The sequence below is a fragment of the Chelonoidis abingdonii genome, chromosome 1 (assembly GCF_003597395.2).
Source record: "Chelonoidis abingdonii isolate Lonesome George chromosome 1, CheloAbing_2.0, whole genome shotgun sequence".
In the NCBI taxonomy this organism is placed as follows: domain Eukaryota; kingdom Metazoa; phylum Chordata; order Testudines; family Testudinidae; genus Chelonoidis; species Chelonoidis abingdonii.
This window is the reverse complement of record NC_133769.1, coordinates 138,295,590-138,311,272: the sequence shown is the minus strand read 5'-3', so window position 1 is coordinate 138,311,272 and position 15,683 is coordinate 138,295,590. Positions and strand designations below refer to the sequence as shown.

The 15,683-nt window shown below is 40.8% G+C and overlaps 1 protein-coding gene across 3 annotated transcripts in view; it reads right to left on the bottom strand.

The window, feature by feature from the left end:
• CCDC91 (coiled-coil domain containing 91) overlaps positions 1-15,683 on the bottom strand; it is a 364,298-nt gene that overhangs the window by 24,436 nt on the left and 324,179 nt on the right. The window contains exon 13 of one of the 3 annotated variants that reach the window (XM_075070673.1): positions 5,397-5,453. The exons of the other annotated variants lie outside the window; for them this stretch is intronic. Coding sequence (XP_074926774.1) covers positions 5,433-5,453 — 21 coding nt within the window. The 3' untranslated portion in view covers positions 5,397-5,432. Of the gene's footprint in view, positions 1-5,396; positions 5,454-15,683 lie in introns of those variants that run through there. 3 annotated transcript variants of the gene reach the window in all.

Below are 15,683 nucleotides of genomic sequence, written 5' to 3'. Positions count from 1 at the left end.
TCCCTCCACCCAGAGTTGAAAGTATCTTGTCTCCTGATTGGTCCTCTGGTCAGGTGTTCCAGGTCCCTGTTTTGTTAACCCTTTACAGGTGAAAGAGATATTAACCCTTAGCTATCTGTTTATGACAGTCCTATACCCTGGTTTATAGGAAACTCCACAAAGCAGGGCTCTGTGCTGTGCAGCAGAGTGAACCCTGCCTGGCTCAGTACATCTGACTCCCCCACTAAGTGGTGGAAATGCAGCATTTCCACTTATAAGGAGCTCCTCTGAACCTGTAGAGGAAGTGACTGGATCTGCCTCTTTGGGCTCAATCTTGTAAGCACTTATTACTGGATGTACTCGCATTGAAGTCCTACATCTGATCACAGAAAATGACTATTTATTTCACTTCAATGGAATGACATACAGCAGTACGGGTTACATCTGGACTCAATTCAATTTATAAAACTAATTTTTATAGTGTACCTAGCAAGCAAACAATGACTTAAAATAGAAAAAAAATCTACAGCTGGTAAGTTGAGTATAGCTTTAGATACAAGTGAACATAACTGTACTTTGGACATGAGTGATAAATTAAAAGCACAAGAACAATCATACTGGGTCAGACCAGTGGTCCGTCTAGCCCAGTATCCTGTCTTCTGACAGTGACCAAATGCCAGATGCTCCAGAGGGAATGAATAGAACGGGGCAATTACTGAGTGATCCATCCCCTATAACTGATAACTTATAACTAAATATCAACGATAAAATAAAATCAAGGAACTCAAGAAGACAGAAAGAGGATTACACTTTACCTTTACACCAAATGTAACTAATAAATAAGTAATCTTTAGTATAAGGTGTAAAGGTGTCATACAATTTATGTTCTGTACAGAAGTCCCTTTATTAGCTAACTACTCTAATAGGAATGGAATAGCCTTATGATTCATAAATCACAAGGGACCACTAGTGAGTAGAGGAAAAAAAACACACACAGTAAAACTTTTATTTTATTTTTAAATATATGAAAATGAACCCAATTCCAACCTTTTTGGGTGCTTGTATGATGTTTAAGGAAAAAGAGGATTTTATTCATAAACTCAACAGTCTAAACCTCAAAAAGTTAAATACCCTCTCATAATCCCTTCTCTAGGCCATCCTACCCCATCCTCTTCAAGTAAAGGATAGAGTTATTTTATTGCATAAATAAGACAAATGTTGTGGAAGTATTTATTTTAACTATTTTGGTAACTAGAACCTTTTTTTTTTATGAAAATATGTAAATGAAATTGGCTCTTGAAAGAGTAACTCACATAGCTTTCAGTGAAATATCTTTTTATAATATCTTTGTAAGGCTCATGTTTTCTGCTGTAGAAAAAAATCATACAATTTTGGAGTCATACAGCAAACAAGTTAGTATAAAGAGACCATCTGTTACAAATGGACCAGATCCCCAGATAATGGACCAGATCCCCAGATATGCCAGAGTAGTACTTGTTGTGTGTGTGTGTGTGGGATACATAGGTAGCTTTATGTTGGTCTCCAGTTATGCCTGACACACACCCTCCCTGCCTCCAATCACTTATTGTGTCCAGGGGGTGGGATGGAGTGGGTAAAATCCCCATTTGCTAAGGGAATCCTCAGCTGCAGCTTTAGCTCAACTTTTAAATCCACTCGATGCCATTGGATGGTGCAAACAGAACTTAAAAGAGGATCTGCCCTATAACTGAGAAAAGAGAAAACTATAGATGGTTTACGCAAAAGTAATTAATCCAAGTTGATCGTGCTGGACTGATTAAACTTTGAAATGATTTATGTAGAAATGTGGATTACATCACATTAAATAAAACATTTTACAATTACTGTCATACCTGCCAAGATATCCAAGTTTATGTATTCAAAATAAAGTTTATTGACATTCCTTCACTCATTTACTTTGAATTATATGAATTGCTGGAATACATTGCTGATCAAGATATGCAAGAGAGAAAAAACATGGAGATAGATTCAAAGTGGAAGCCTTCAACTTTACTAATATTTACTTTAATAACAAAGGGGAGCACCTAAGTCTCACCACCCTACCCCCCAATACCAGGCATTTAACTTGAGTCCAGTGAAGTGCTAACTGGCCTCATGCTATATAACCAATAGTTATAGGTGGATTCAGCCCGCTTCTTAATGCTCTTGTCCTCATTCTGCAAGGGGGAATGAAGGTAATCATGAGGGGTTCCTCCGTTTGCAAAGACTTACAGTCTCCTCCAACCCTGACATCTTACTCATGTATGCCTCTGAGAGCTGCATTGCACAACAGCAACAAGTTGTGAGAAAATTACTAATTCCTCTTACTAAATGTACGCCTACTCTTCTATTAACCTAAAAATGGGCTTCCAGAATGATGTGAGGGGGAACCTCCCCGCTGCCAGACACGTCAATCCTGTCTTGAGGGGAAAATTCCTTCCTCATCTCCCAAAAACCCAAACCAGTCAGACCCACAGCGTATGAGAATCACAGTCAAAGCATAGGCAGGGTGAGGAAACAATGGCAGGAAAATGGCTGCTATTTGCCCATAATGGCTTTACATACAGAAGTGGTGAAGGGCAGAAGAGCCCATTAGGTCTCTCCTCTCCACATGGCCTGGCAAATGGACAACAGGGTGGTGGTGAGGTAACCTCTTCCATTCCCTTATCTCTCCCCTTTCAACCGAGGCACAGTCACCATGTGCATTCTGGTTGAAGGGGAAGGAAGGGAGCCTGAAAAAACAAGGTTCCAGAGCTGCTCGGCTTACCCCTTCTTTTCCCGATGCAAGGGGCTGCCTAACCTATGATAGTCTCATAAACAATCCCCCCGGCACTGAAATATGGGTGAGGGGCATTGAGGGAGCATAACCTGAAAACCCTTATTCATATGAACAGTTTACACCAGTGCATGTTATATGATTTCGGGTTGGCAGTCCGAAATCCACAGTTTATGGATCTCACAGTAATTTTCTTGATGCATGGAAAGGTTATAAATACAACACAGCTACATGACAATGAACATAGCTTTGACACACCATAATATCCAACAGTCATCTTACTACAGAAGGCTGCAATTTAGTCTGCCATTCCCCACCCCATTTTGATTGGTTCTGCAGTCTTTTCCTCAGCAAAAATTCACTTTTGATCAGTGTTTAGCCTGAATAATGAGTAGAAAATCAGTCTAATTCTTTGTAGATTAATACAGTGGAGAGATACACAAAAGAACAAATGGAACAGCTTTTACTTGTTTTAAGACAGAATTTCATATTCTTGTAACTTTATTATATGGCAGTTGTAATACACACACACACACACACACACAAGTTTTCTCATATAGTTTCAACTAAATTACTTAAGTCAGCATGATTTAAAATTAAATCAAATTAAAATTAAAATAATTGTGTATTTAGTCATTCCTGTCATGTTTTATAATAAATAAAAACAAAGTGTACAGAATTAGTTTCACTTCCATATTGGGGGGGGGTGGGGGAGGCGAGGGGGGAAGCTCCGGTCTGGCCAGTGGGGCTACACGTTGGGAGGGAGGGCAAATTCTGTGTCTGTCAGAGGCTTGCAGTTTGGCCATGTTCTTGACCCCTGCTTTTTGATTTAAAAAAAAAAAATAAAGATCCCGTAGTACAGCTTGGAGATTTATGATGTGGTATGAAACTGTGACAGATAATGAAATGAAAGAGAAGCCCACAAACAAATGCTCAAGTTAGCAGCTGTATATGCTGAAATATGTCTCCACCTAGAAGGGCCTAGCAACTGGAATACTGTACCCTCCCAACATTATGAGAGCCATCGATTTTAATTTAATATTTGAAAATGATCATGATAATACCAAAAGTTTTATGGACTAGAAGGCATTTCCTAAGCATGGGAAATCTTAAGCTAATTTCTCTATCATACATTCACACACAGCACACTGCTTCAGCATGCCTTGTTCAATAGGGAGAAAACAGGGAGAGCCAGGTGCACCAACTCATTTTACACTACAGTGTTAACATAAATCCCCTACTTAATTCTTTGGGTTTATAGTGCTCTTTGAGCTGGGTAAAGGAGCAGTGTGAAAATGCTCCTAAAGCCTCAATGTAAATGTTTCTTTAATCCTATTAAAGCCACAAAACAGGCCCAGCTGAATGAACAGGAAAATGAGCTAAAGAACTCTCAGTGACCCCATCATCACTGTCACTCTTGGCACTAACCTACTGGTCAGAAGTCCACCCTGACCATGGCATGGGTGATGTAGCATAGTCCGGCTTCAGCACCCCAATTACTGGGCCCTTTTCACTCATGTATATATATTGGCCAATAGCGATTTTTTGCATAGCACTATGTTTCATGTTGTTACCTCAAAGCTGAACGATCAGAAAACTGCTGATACGGAAATAACAGATGTGATTGAGCAGTCTAAAATGCATCTTTGTGGCACAGACAGATTACACGTATCTTTGTGAAAATGATACACAGCCAAAAATGATACAGCTTTATTGCTTTTCTTTTAAAGTCAGGAGAGAGAAAAAAAATTAAGAAACATACTCAAGGTGACACCACGCTTTAAAAAATGGGAAACTGCTCCTTTAAAATGTGTTGGTGGTAACACTTAGGGCTTGGACTCTCATTAATGTGGCCCCTGGGAAAATATAAACACTCTTTCTGAAATTAAATCTTGAGTTTGCCCACCACAGTCTTGTTTTCAGCTTCAGCTGCTGGCACTTCAGTCTGCAGTTGAGGCCTTGGATCAAATGCCAAACCAAACATTTGGGAACAAGAATGGTAATGACACCCTATTTTGTTTTAAGTCACATTAAAACATGTAAAATAAAGCAAAACAAAATACAAGATAACACTGATTTTGAGGGTTTTGTACATAATAATCTGATTTTCTACACCTCTCCCACTTCCTTTTAAACAATAAATTATCAAAAGAAAATAGTACTAAATTATTGAAATAAAAAACACACTTACGAACAACAAAGGGTTTCTAGTGTCAAGTGAAACTGATGATTAATGAATGATACTGAACAGTATGGATTATATCTCAAGGCACACTGAAATCACTTAATTTACATAGTTTCTGATATATGGATTTTTTGCTTAAAGAATCTAAATCTTACAATCACTATTATAGTGTAACTCATGAGGATTGTATTTACAAGATTAACTTTGTACACAATACAAAGACAGGATCAGTATACACCATGGATTTCAGGGAGGGGCAAACATCGTTAACTTAATTGATCCACCTGTGGATCAATAAATGAAAGTTACTCACCTGAAACTGTAGTTCTTTGAGATGGACTCTGTGCATTCATCCTCATGGGATGTAGAAATAGAGCAGCTGTTGGTGGAATGTTTCCTAGGAATGTCCACCGGAGTGCTTGCACCCCTCTTTCCTTCTCTCCCCTCAGTGTTATACTAACAGGATGCAGGGCTCTATCCTGGGAAGCAGTGACTCTGAAAAGGATTTGGGGGTTATAATAGATAATAGCTGCACATGAGTTCCCAGTGCAACGCTGTGCCAAAAAGGGCCAATGCAATACTTGGATGTATAAACAGGCCAATATCAAGTAGGAGTATGGAGGTTATATTATCTCTGTGTTTGGCACTAGTGCAACCACTACAGATCTATGTCCAGTTCTGATGTCCATAATTCAAGAAGGATAAATTGGAGAGGGTTCAGTAAAGAGCCACAAAAATGACTAAAGGATTAGAAAACATGCCTTATAGTGAAAGATTCCTGATATAGAGCTCCATTTGCTTAGCTTAACAAAGACAAGGTGAAGGGGTGACGATCACAATCTATAAGTACCTTACATGGGAAACAGAAAGTTGATATCAGAGGGGTCTTCAATCTAGAAGACAAAAGGTATAACTATATCCAATGGTTGGAAGTTGAAGCATGCACTAATGACCAAGTGACACCTCTGCAGATGTCTGCAGTAGGTCTGTTCCTAAACAGAACTATAGAGGTAGACTAAGCTCTGGTGGAATGAACAGCCACACAAGATGGAGGGTGCACCCTAGAAGTTTCATAACATTAGGATGCAACCTGAGACTCATTTAGATAGTCTTTGTGAGGAAAGAGGAGTTAGCAATGGAGACAAAGAGTCAGAGAGGATCAAAAAGTTTTAATCCTGTCAAGAGAGAAAGTGAGGGCTCACCAACCAACTCGAATATGCAGACTGTCCTCTTCCCTTGAAGCATGAGGTGTGAGATAAAAAAATAGTAGTTGGATGCCTTAATTGATGTGGAAGCCTGTGGAGACTTCAGGTAGAAAGCAAGGATGGGGATAAAGAGTCATCTTGTTTTGGCAGAACACTGTGTAAGGTGGATCAGCTATAGGATACCCAGTTTGCTCATTCATATGACTCAGATAAGAAGGAATGCAGTTTTAAGGGACAAAGGGAGGAGAGAGGAACTCCCTATGGGATCAAATGATGTTTTTCCTCAAAGTTCTGAGGACAAAATTAACATTCCACAGTAGAGCGGGCTGTCTTATGTGAGAAAAGAGGTTGGTTAAACTCTTCAGGACTCTTATAGTGGTAGAGTGAGTGAAAAACTGGAAACCGCTCCAAGGGTTGGTGGAAGACTTTAATGGCAGCCAGGTGGACCTGGACAGAGCTGAAAGATAATCCCTGGGTTTTTTAATTCAACAGATAGTCCAGTACAGTAGAGAGAAAAGACTCAGATGGAGACAACATCTGTTGTGTGCACCAAAGCTAGAAATGCTTCCACTTATGCAGGTAGGTTTTTCTTAGGACAGGCTTCCTACTGTTCAGCAGTACAGACTACATCTCAGGACAACAGTACTGTTATAGGCTCAAGAGCCATTGAGGAACCATGCCTAGAGGTATAGCAATGAGAAATTGGGGTGGGTTATATGGCCTGAGGTCAGAAGGTCTGCTGCCAAAGAGAAAAAAAGAGGCGATCTCAATGCTAGTTGAATCAGTTGTCGAAACCGTACTGGCCTCAGCTATGTTGGAGCTATAAAGATAACCATTGCCTTTTCCTGTTTCAGCAGATTTAGGACTTTGAAAAAAAGAGGCATCGGAGGGTAGGTGTCTAGCAGCCTGCCCCTCAAGCGGAAGTGATGGCATTTCATTTTGCATGATGTCAAGAAAATTTTGGGGGTACCCTAGGTGAGGCAGATCTTCCAAAAGATTTCAGTTCCCATTCATGATCCTGATGGAAAAACCCACTCAGAGCATCTGCCTTGTGTTCTGCATAGCTGGTAGGTATGCCACAGATATGTCAATTTGATGGGTTAAACACAAATTCCAGAGCTTAATTGTTTCTATGTATAAGGATGGGGATTTTGCTCCCTCTTGGTTGTTGATGTAGTACATTACCGCCCTGTTGTCAGTCACGATCCTTATGGCATGACCCTTGATCTTGGGTAAAAAATGATGGCTTGCATAGTGGGCTACCCATAGTTCAAGAATGTTGAGGTGGAGCAATGATTCCTGGGGGGGTCCACTTGCCCTGTGCTGTGAAGTCCTGAAGATGAGTTTCCTAAACTAATATGGATACTTCTGTGAGGATAATCCTTCTGAGAGGTAGATGCAAACAAAATATCCTGAGGAAAAGCCTGAAGAGGTTCTTCTATCAGTTGAGACTTTAAGTCCTTCTGGGAAATGGACACTCATTTGGACAGGAGGTGTCTGATGGGTTTATAAACCGTTCTGAGACAGTTAGAGACATCTTGAGTGAAGCCTAATATGGTGTGTTACAAATGTGCAAACCGCTACATGGTCAAGGAGTTGTAAGCAGGACCTCACTGTAGTCTCAGGACTCTGCTGCACAGTAGATAAGAGAGTAGACAACATGTTGAACCTCTCTGTAGGTAGGTATCCACTGTCAATTATGGAGTCCAGTATGGCTCTGATTAAGTCTATCAGTTGAATAGGTATTAAGTTAGATTTCTTTGCATTGAGGCGGAGGCCCAAGGAATGAAAAAGAGCTAAGGCCTTACAGAAGAAGCTGTCCTTGAGAAGCCAATCATCCAGGTATGGTGTGACGTTGATATAATCTAGGACCATATAGACCATGGTTGCAACCAAGGTCCTGTAGTGGCAACAAATCTTATGTAAAGGGGGTCATATCAGGTGTCTAAGACCAGGTTATGAGTTGCTGGTTATGATTATGCTGTCTATATGCATGTATCATTTTGTAGTTGAAGTTATGAGTATTGGCTCTGTACTGTCTGAACTTCAAACTTATGCTATGCTTCTGGGAGACATCTCAGACAAGTTGGTGTTATGTCTGCCTAGCCTGCTTGATGGCCCATTAAGGACCATTAGCTATACAACTGACCCATTGAGAGAAGGCAGATATGCCTTGTAACTCAGTGAAGTATGCAGGAACTCGCCCATGTGACTCCAGACTCCATTTTGCAGTAATTTTCCACAGTAAGGACAAAGAGGTTCTTATACCTGGAAAAAACTATAAAAAACGGATGCCTCATCTCCATCTTGTCTTCAATCCTGTTTCTTACCTCTGGAGGAACTTTGCTACAAACTGAAGCTCTGAACAAAGGACTGAATGACCCATCCCAGTGGGGGATGTATTCCAGAGACTTGATTTGACCCTGCTGTTTACTCCATCACTGCTACAAGCCTGAACTAAGAATTTTGCCATTTCTGTACGTAATTGATTCCATTTAACCAGTTCTAGCTCTCATCTTTATCATCTTTTTATGAATAAACCTTTAGATTTTAGATTCTAAAGGATTGGCAACAGCGTGATTTCTGGGTAAGATCTGATTTCTATATTGACCTGGGTCTGGGGCTTGATTCTTTGGGATCCAGAGAACCTTTTTCCTTTATTGGGGTGTTGGATTTCATAACCATTCATCCCCAGGACGAGTGGCACTGGTGGTGATACTGGGAAACTGGAGTGTCTAAGGGAATTGCTTGTGTGACTTGTGATTAGCCAGAGGGGTGAAACCAAAGTCCTCTTTGTATGGCTGGTTTGGTTTGCCTAGAGGCAGAAAAACCCCAGCCTTGGGCACTAACTGCCCTGTTTAAGCAATTGGCCCTAAATTGGCTCTATCAGTTGGGTCCTGCCAGAACCGCATCATCACATATGGGAAGATGGGAGGTAACCACCTACAGAACTTTTGTAAAGACTCTCAGTGGGATTGAGAGACTGAAAGGGAGGACCCAGTCTTGGTAGTGATCATCTCCAACAATGAAGCATGGGAAATGTCTGAGTAGGACGCATAGTTATACATAAGTATGCAGCCTGGAAGTCGAGAGACACTAAACAGTCCCCTGGATACAATGATGTTTTATAATCACTGCAAGAGATCCTGACTCTCTATATCAGGATAAGAATGTTCAGAGTCTTGAGATTCAGGATCAGACTCCATCCCGCTTTTTTCTTGGGAACCAGGAAGTACCTGGAGTGAATTTGGATGGGACCAGTTTAATGGTCCCTGTAATGTGCCTTGCTCTCGAGCTCGGAGGCAGGCCACTCAGGCTCATTCTGTTGGGTTAGGGCTGGAGTCTGTCCAAGTGGGAAGAGCCTCCCAATAGAGCTGCATGATTAACAGTGCCTACCAGGCTTTAGCCTGGGCTTAAGTAGCTCCAGTAGGCAGTCCTGAAACAGTCTATCAGGGCTGGCGTTGGCCTGGGTGGGGCTCAGGCAGCCAGCAAACACACAGTCTTTCGGGGGTTGGCTTTAGCCTGCTTGGAGCTCAGACTACTAGCAAACAAAGTCTTCAAAGGTGAGTGGTAAGGGAGCTCCTGTCCTAGGCTAGAGCCTTGTTGCACCCTGCAGGGGGTCAGCCACCTGGGGCGGGATGGCAGGGGGACGCTGGCCCACCCTAATCCACTGCGTCCCAGTCCAGGGCCCTGGTAGGGGCAGGATTGGCTGCCCCTGTGTCAACGGGTATCCATGAGGATTTATTGGAAGGGAGTGCTTACCACTCAATTCTTGGCTCCTGATCTTCTGCAAAGTCTCCCTGAGATGATGAAGCTTTCTGGGCAGGACATTCCCTGGATATTATAGGTTGCTCATCTTAGTGGGCCTTTCTAATATAAAGGCACTCTTTAAAACTGGTCTTCTCAGGGGACTCCAGGGTTTCAGAATACCCAATGCGGTCGGGCGTATGGAAAGGGAGCAGGATCGAAGGGGTGTTCCTGTCTAGGTAGGCAGGTAGGGTGATGACTAATTCCCATAGTTTCCTCAGCAGGGTACATTGAGAGGATGGAGACTGGAAGGTAAAGATAGCTGAATCCTGGACCGAGATGTCCAACTCTAAAGATGTATCATTATATGTGCTCAATGAAGGGGTTAGAGGTGTCTGTACTGGCAGTCAAATAGGTGCCTGCAGCCAAATGGGAGTTGGTCTCCAAGTTTGTACCAGTTGCCCAGTTTTTGTGAGGAGATATGGTAGGACCTACTGGTAAGTAGGTGCAGGTTGGCACCCAGAAGGGCATCCTCTCAGCCTCTCAGAAGAGGGGAACCAGGTTCCTCTGCCATAGGGAAGTCCTCATGGGAGAGGAATGATGGTGGTTCCAGCAATTGGGTGCAGCAATCTCACGCTAAGGTGAGTCATGAACACCATCCACTAGTGGACGATGTTAATAGTGGATGAGTGGTCTGTATGCTTCTTATGCCTCTGACATTCAGAGGATGCTAAAGCTGGGGCAGGTGGTTTATTGGAAGAGTCCCTGTGTCTAGAAAACTTCAAAAGGTATTGAGGCCGTGGCAAATGGGGTTGTTTGTTGAAAGACTTCTCACTATGCTGAGTGTTAGAAGGCCTTTTTGGCTGTACTGGGTCCTCAGTGCTGGAAGTAAGAGTCTCACTGGTACTTGGAATGGGAGGCGAGGTCTCCTCAGACACTGGTCTCTGAGAAGATTTGATCCTAGCACTTGGATTCTTTTTCAGGTGACTGAATTTCTTCTTCTGAGAGTGCTGAGAGACCTCTTAAGTTGTCCCTTGGTCTTTGCACACTGGAGCCTGAGCCAAAGCAGAAGAGCTCACTGGAAGACTCAGAAGCTGAGGCCAATGTACAGGCGGTGGGGGAGGGAATGAGTGGGCAGAAATCAGACTCTGCAGGTTTCTATGAGCACTCCATAAGGACCACCTTAAGTTTATCCTCCCTCAGCTTCTTCAATCTGCTCTTGTACCTGGTGTAGACTGTGCACTTTGATGGGATGTGGGACTCTCTAAGGCAGTGAAGGCAGCTGGAGGGGAAAAGACCTGCAGCAGATCTAGCAGGGATTGAAGCCTGGGATTTTGGGTATAACCAGCATAGGAAAGTCCACAGTTGAGGAAAGCCTAAAGGTAATGGAGGCCCTAGCCACCCGAAAAAAAAGAAGGAATGTGGGGGAATAAAGGCACAAACTTTAAAGAAAACTAAAATAAAATAAGATTTAAAAATACATGAACAAAGAAGCACTGATAGCTAGAAGATAAGCTAGTGGGCATCACAACTCTCCGGCTGCAGGCGGTTGAGAAGGAACCAGAGTGGCAGCAGGTCTGCCTCTCCCTATATACCTCTGGTTTGGAGCATGAGGATGTGTAGGGCGAAGGGATGGACTCTCCAACACTGTTGAAGAAAAATCTCCAGAAGCATGAAGGAGCATGGGTGGGTGCACACAATAATGTGGAGCACCCATAAGGCCAAAAACTAGAAGAAGAATAAAAACAAATAAAATATTTCTATAAAGAAAATAAGAAAATTTCTAACACTAATCCCACCAACCTAAGAAATCTATCTAAAGCACTGAGTCTTTAAAGAGATTAGTTTGTCTGCTGCCACAGTTGTGAGGAACTGAGACAGCTGACTCACCACGTCCACTTTTATAGTCTCACCCTCAGAATGTCCAATAACAGTGAGGTAAGAGACGGGAGAGGATGAGAGAGCACGCCAACAGGCACTGCTTTGAAACATTCCATCATCAGGGATATACACCTATGGTGCAAAGATCACTCGAAGAACAGGATAATATAACACTCTATACTGCTTATTCCTACATACTTCATGTGACTGACAATTTCTCTTGATTATTAGTTTTCTACTTCCAGGAGTAGACCTTAAAAGCACCATTGGCATATGTAAGTTTAAGTGCTGTCAAACAACAAAAGGCCAGGTTGTGACCCAGCCTACATGGCCACGGAGTGGCCCTCCACTCCAGTTTGCTGAATCCCCAGAACTTTTGGCCTGGGTCTATGGGATAAACAGATGCAGCATGTCTGCTACGCCCTCCTTTCAGCAAGCAGATGAGCAGAGGGCACAGGATCCAGAGCACTGCCCAAAACTGCACTAGTCAGCAAAGCTGATCAGGACTCCTAGCAAATTTGTACACCCCCTGGGGCAAAGAAGTTGTAGGGAAGGAATCATGTCTGTACTTCTCTCAGGGCAGTGCAGCTACTGGTCTTACACAGGACAGACTGTACATGCAGTTTAGCTCTTAAAAAGTTATTTTACTAATTTTTAGTAGCCCTATGCTAACAGAAATTTACTATTCATATTAATACATTAGTAACTATTTATCAGGCTTGCAAAATTCTAGTTCTTTATTATACGGAGTAATTTCTGAAAGGTCAGCAAAATATCATTAGCTTTTTTCATTATCAATAATCTGATCAGCATCATGCTAACGAGCAGACAAGAAGGTTTTGTGCTTGGGCGGGTAATTTTTTATAATAATTTTGCAAGATTTAGCTAAGTAGTAATAAAGACAGATTAAGCAGATGAAGAAGTCTGTCAAGAAGTCAAAATTAAACAACAAAATGTCCAACCTAAATTTAAGCATACCCATACCACAATCGGAGCCCTGCATATTTTAAATCCATGAATATTAAACACACAGTGTAGCATTAGGACTCAAGAAATAGATTTTACTTGATGCTTTTCACCACATTTGTGCACAGATTTATCTCAAAAGATGATCTGTAATGGCTAGAAACATAGAAAGTAAAGTATAAAAAAAAGTAAAGGTACAGTTGATAATCGGTCAAGAAATGCCTATTAGGATAAAAATAAAAAAATTCAAGTAGAGTAAGTTATCTAATAGGCAGCCAATTTCATGATTTCAGAACAGATGAAATGTAGATAATTTCTGTGAAAGTCAGGTTTGCAACAGCTGAACGTTATGTCAAACCTTATTTGGCTAGAAAGCCAGTAGGGATTTAAAATCACCTAATCACAATGTGCCAAAACTAAAGATAACAAATTTGAAGGCTTAAGTATGAGTGTGATAAATATGGTTCCAACCTAGTAACTTTCCCTATATATGAGATTCACCAAACATGAAATCTAGAGGGCTTTTTTGGAAGATAAAAAGGGATTATAAAATAACTTCTGAAAGAAAGAATCTGAGTGCTACTAAAAGGAACAGTGAGAACAAAATATAAATGATATTTAGGGCCAACAAGCAACTTTCAACTCCTATTAAGGTGATGTTTGAATAGGTTTTTTGATCATTATCTTGTTTTACAAGTACATTATATAGCTATAGCCAGTCTTAGCTGGCAGACGGACATCTTTTGTTTCCCTTTTCCTGAGCCATTTTTGCTCCATAAATTTGATATAAGCCTAAACATAAAAGCATTTTCAAAGTAGAATGTGCTTATGAAGATGATGATGTATCATACATTAAGGAACTTCCCAATACTCCTGCCAATATCAGAAATTAAAGAACTGAAAAAATATGCCTGTTATAATAACAAAAATAAGTGAGAGAGAACTTGTCATCAGATTTGTTTAAGAGACTTTATTGACCTCCTTTTCCAATCATTTAGATGGAAGAATAGCAATGCAGCAATGTAAGGGTACAGATATCTTCTAATCTGGCCGACCTTTTTGAGTGAATTACATTTGGTTCGTCAGACAGTTTCAGCAACCAGATGGAATTTGCTGCCTCTCCTCAAGAGGGTGGATAAATGGAACAAACAGAAGACTTTCTCTGAATTATGTTTCTCTTTCAAGCAGTCTCACAATCTTCATCCTTAGTGATTCAAAATCAAAGACACTATACTCCATTTAAAAATCTCTCAAAATATTAAAGAATGATATAACCTGCAGATAAGTGTGGCAACAGTCTCTCTCCCCTGTTTAGCAAAATTATCTCTTTAAGGAAAGGTTTTGGATATCATATCAGAAAACTTTGGCATTTTCATTAACTGTGATGTGGCACTTTCACTGATGAGCATCATTCCAGAAGACTTGTAATTCACAGCGCATAAAAATACTTCCTAACCAATCTTGCTCTATGCTAACATTCGCATCATGTGCAGATAGGAAGATCCTCTCCTCCCCAGGGAACATGGACTGAGATATGGTATAACTAAATCTGAAAATCTAATTTATGAATGAAGAATGAATAAGCTTTTATATATACCTCACTTGGGGTTTCCTTTAGGAATTATTTACATAGCAGTTATCTTTTGGTTAACGTTAGAGGAAATGAATGCTTTTCTTTATTTCAAAAATTTATTTTCAGCCCTGCAATAATTTACTTCTCCTTTTCTTTCTTATATATTATTTTACTTCATTCTTAGGAAAAAATAACTAATTCATAATAATTGATTCCCAGGTATTTCTATTATGCATAATTCATGTTTGCCTGTTTATTATATTAAGTGTGCAGTATACCAAAAATATAGAACAATCCATATATATATGATCCCCCCAAAAGGAAGAGATTTGAGAAATAAAGCTTAGCACTGAGAAACTGACTTGACAAAATCAACAGGTTGAATTTGTAGCTTTTAAAGACCAGGTCTATTCACATCTGAATTATGTGAAAATAATCCTCTAAATGCCATAAATTTGCAAGTATTGTATATGAATTAAAACCAACAGTCTGCCACAATGCTTTAGCCTGTGTGACAACCGTGCTTTACAAGATTTTCACTGTAAATATGAATAGATCTTTCTGAAATCCCATACACCCACTTTATAAATGAGACCTGAATCCTGCAACCTCTCACCTATGCAGAACTCCTTGCAGAACTGGGGCCCTGAACAATACTCCAAGGCTTCTGTCAACTGCTAAAGCCTCCTGTATTCTCCATGAAGCTGTAAGGCCTTGCAAATCAGAATAAGTAGAAAAAGCTGAATTTTTCTAGGACACTCTAATGCTAGTACTCCAAGTAAAGTACAAAACAAGGGTACAACCTCACATCCCTAAAGAGGATCAACATCCAGAGTGACATCTATCCTGGCTTTGCACAATCTCCAATGCTATTCTCACACTGGCTTCAATAGAACTAACAGACAAGACAATAGCAAACAGAGTCAACAGGAAGATATGGATAGAGCACAAAATTCACTATCACCCAGCTTTGCCCATAATGGCAGAAAATGAAGGGGAAGAAATGGGCCTAAGAAGTAAAAGGAAGTGATAAGTATGGAGAGGGCATTCTGAAGAGGTCGAGAGAGAGAGAAACCAGAACTAAACAACAAGGTGGAAGAGCCTAAACCTGGATATACCCTGGTGAGGAGGCTGTGAAACAAAATTCTTAAAAATGCTTAATGCACAGTCTGTTCAATAATTCACTTACAGACACTTAAAAGACAGCTGTGAAAAACTCGGTGGCTTCAGGTTGCATACTTCTGGCAATCCAATTCTTTTTTTTACCCTCTTTCAGTTCATGTGAGTTCAGAACCCCTGGACTGATTCTGCAACTGAATCTTTATTATAAAACAGACCTATTGCAGAACAGAT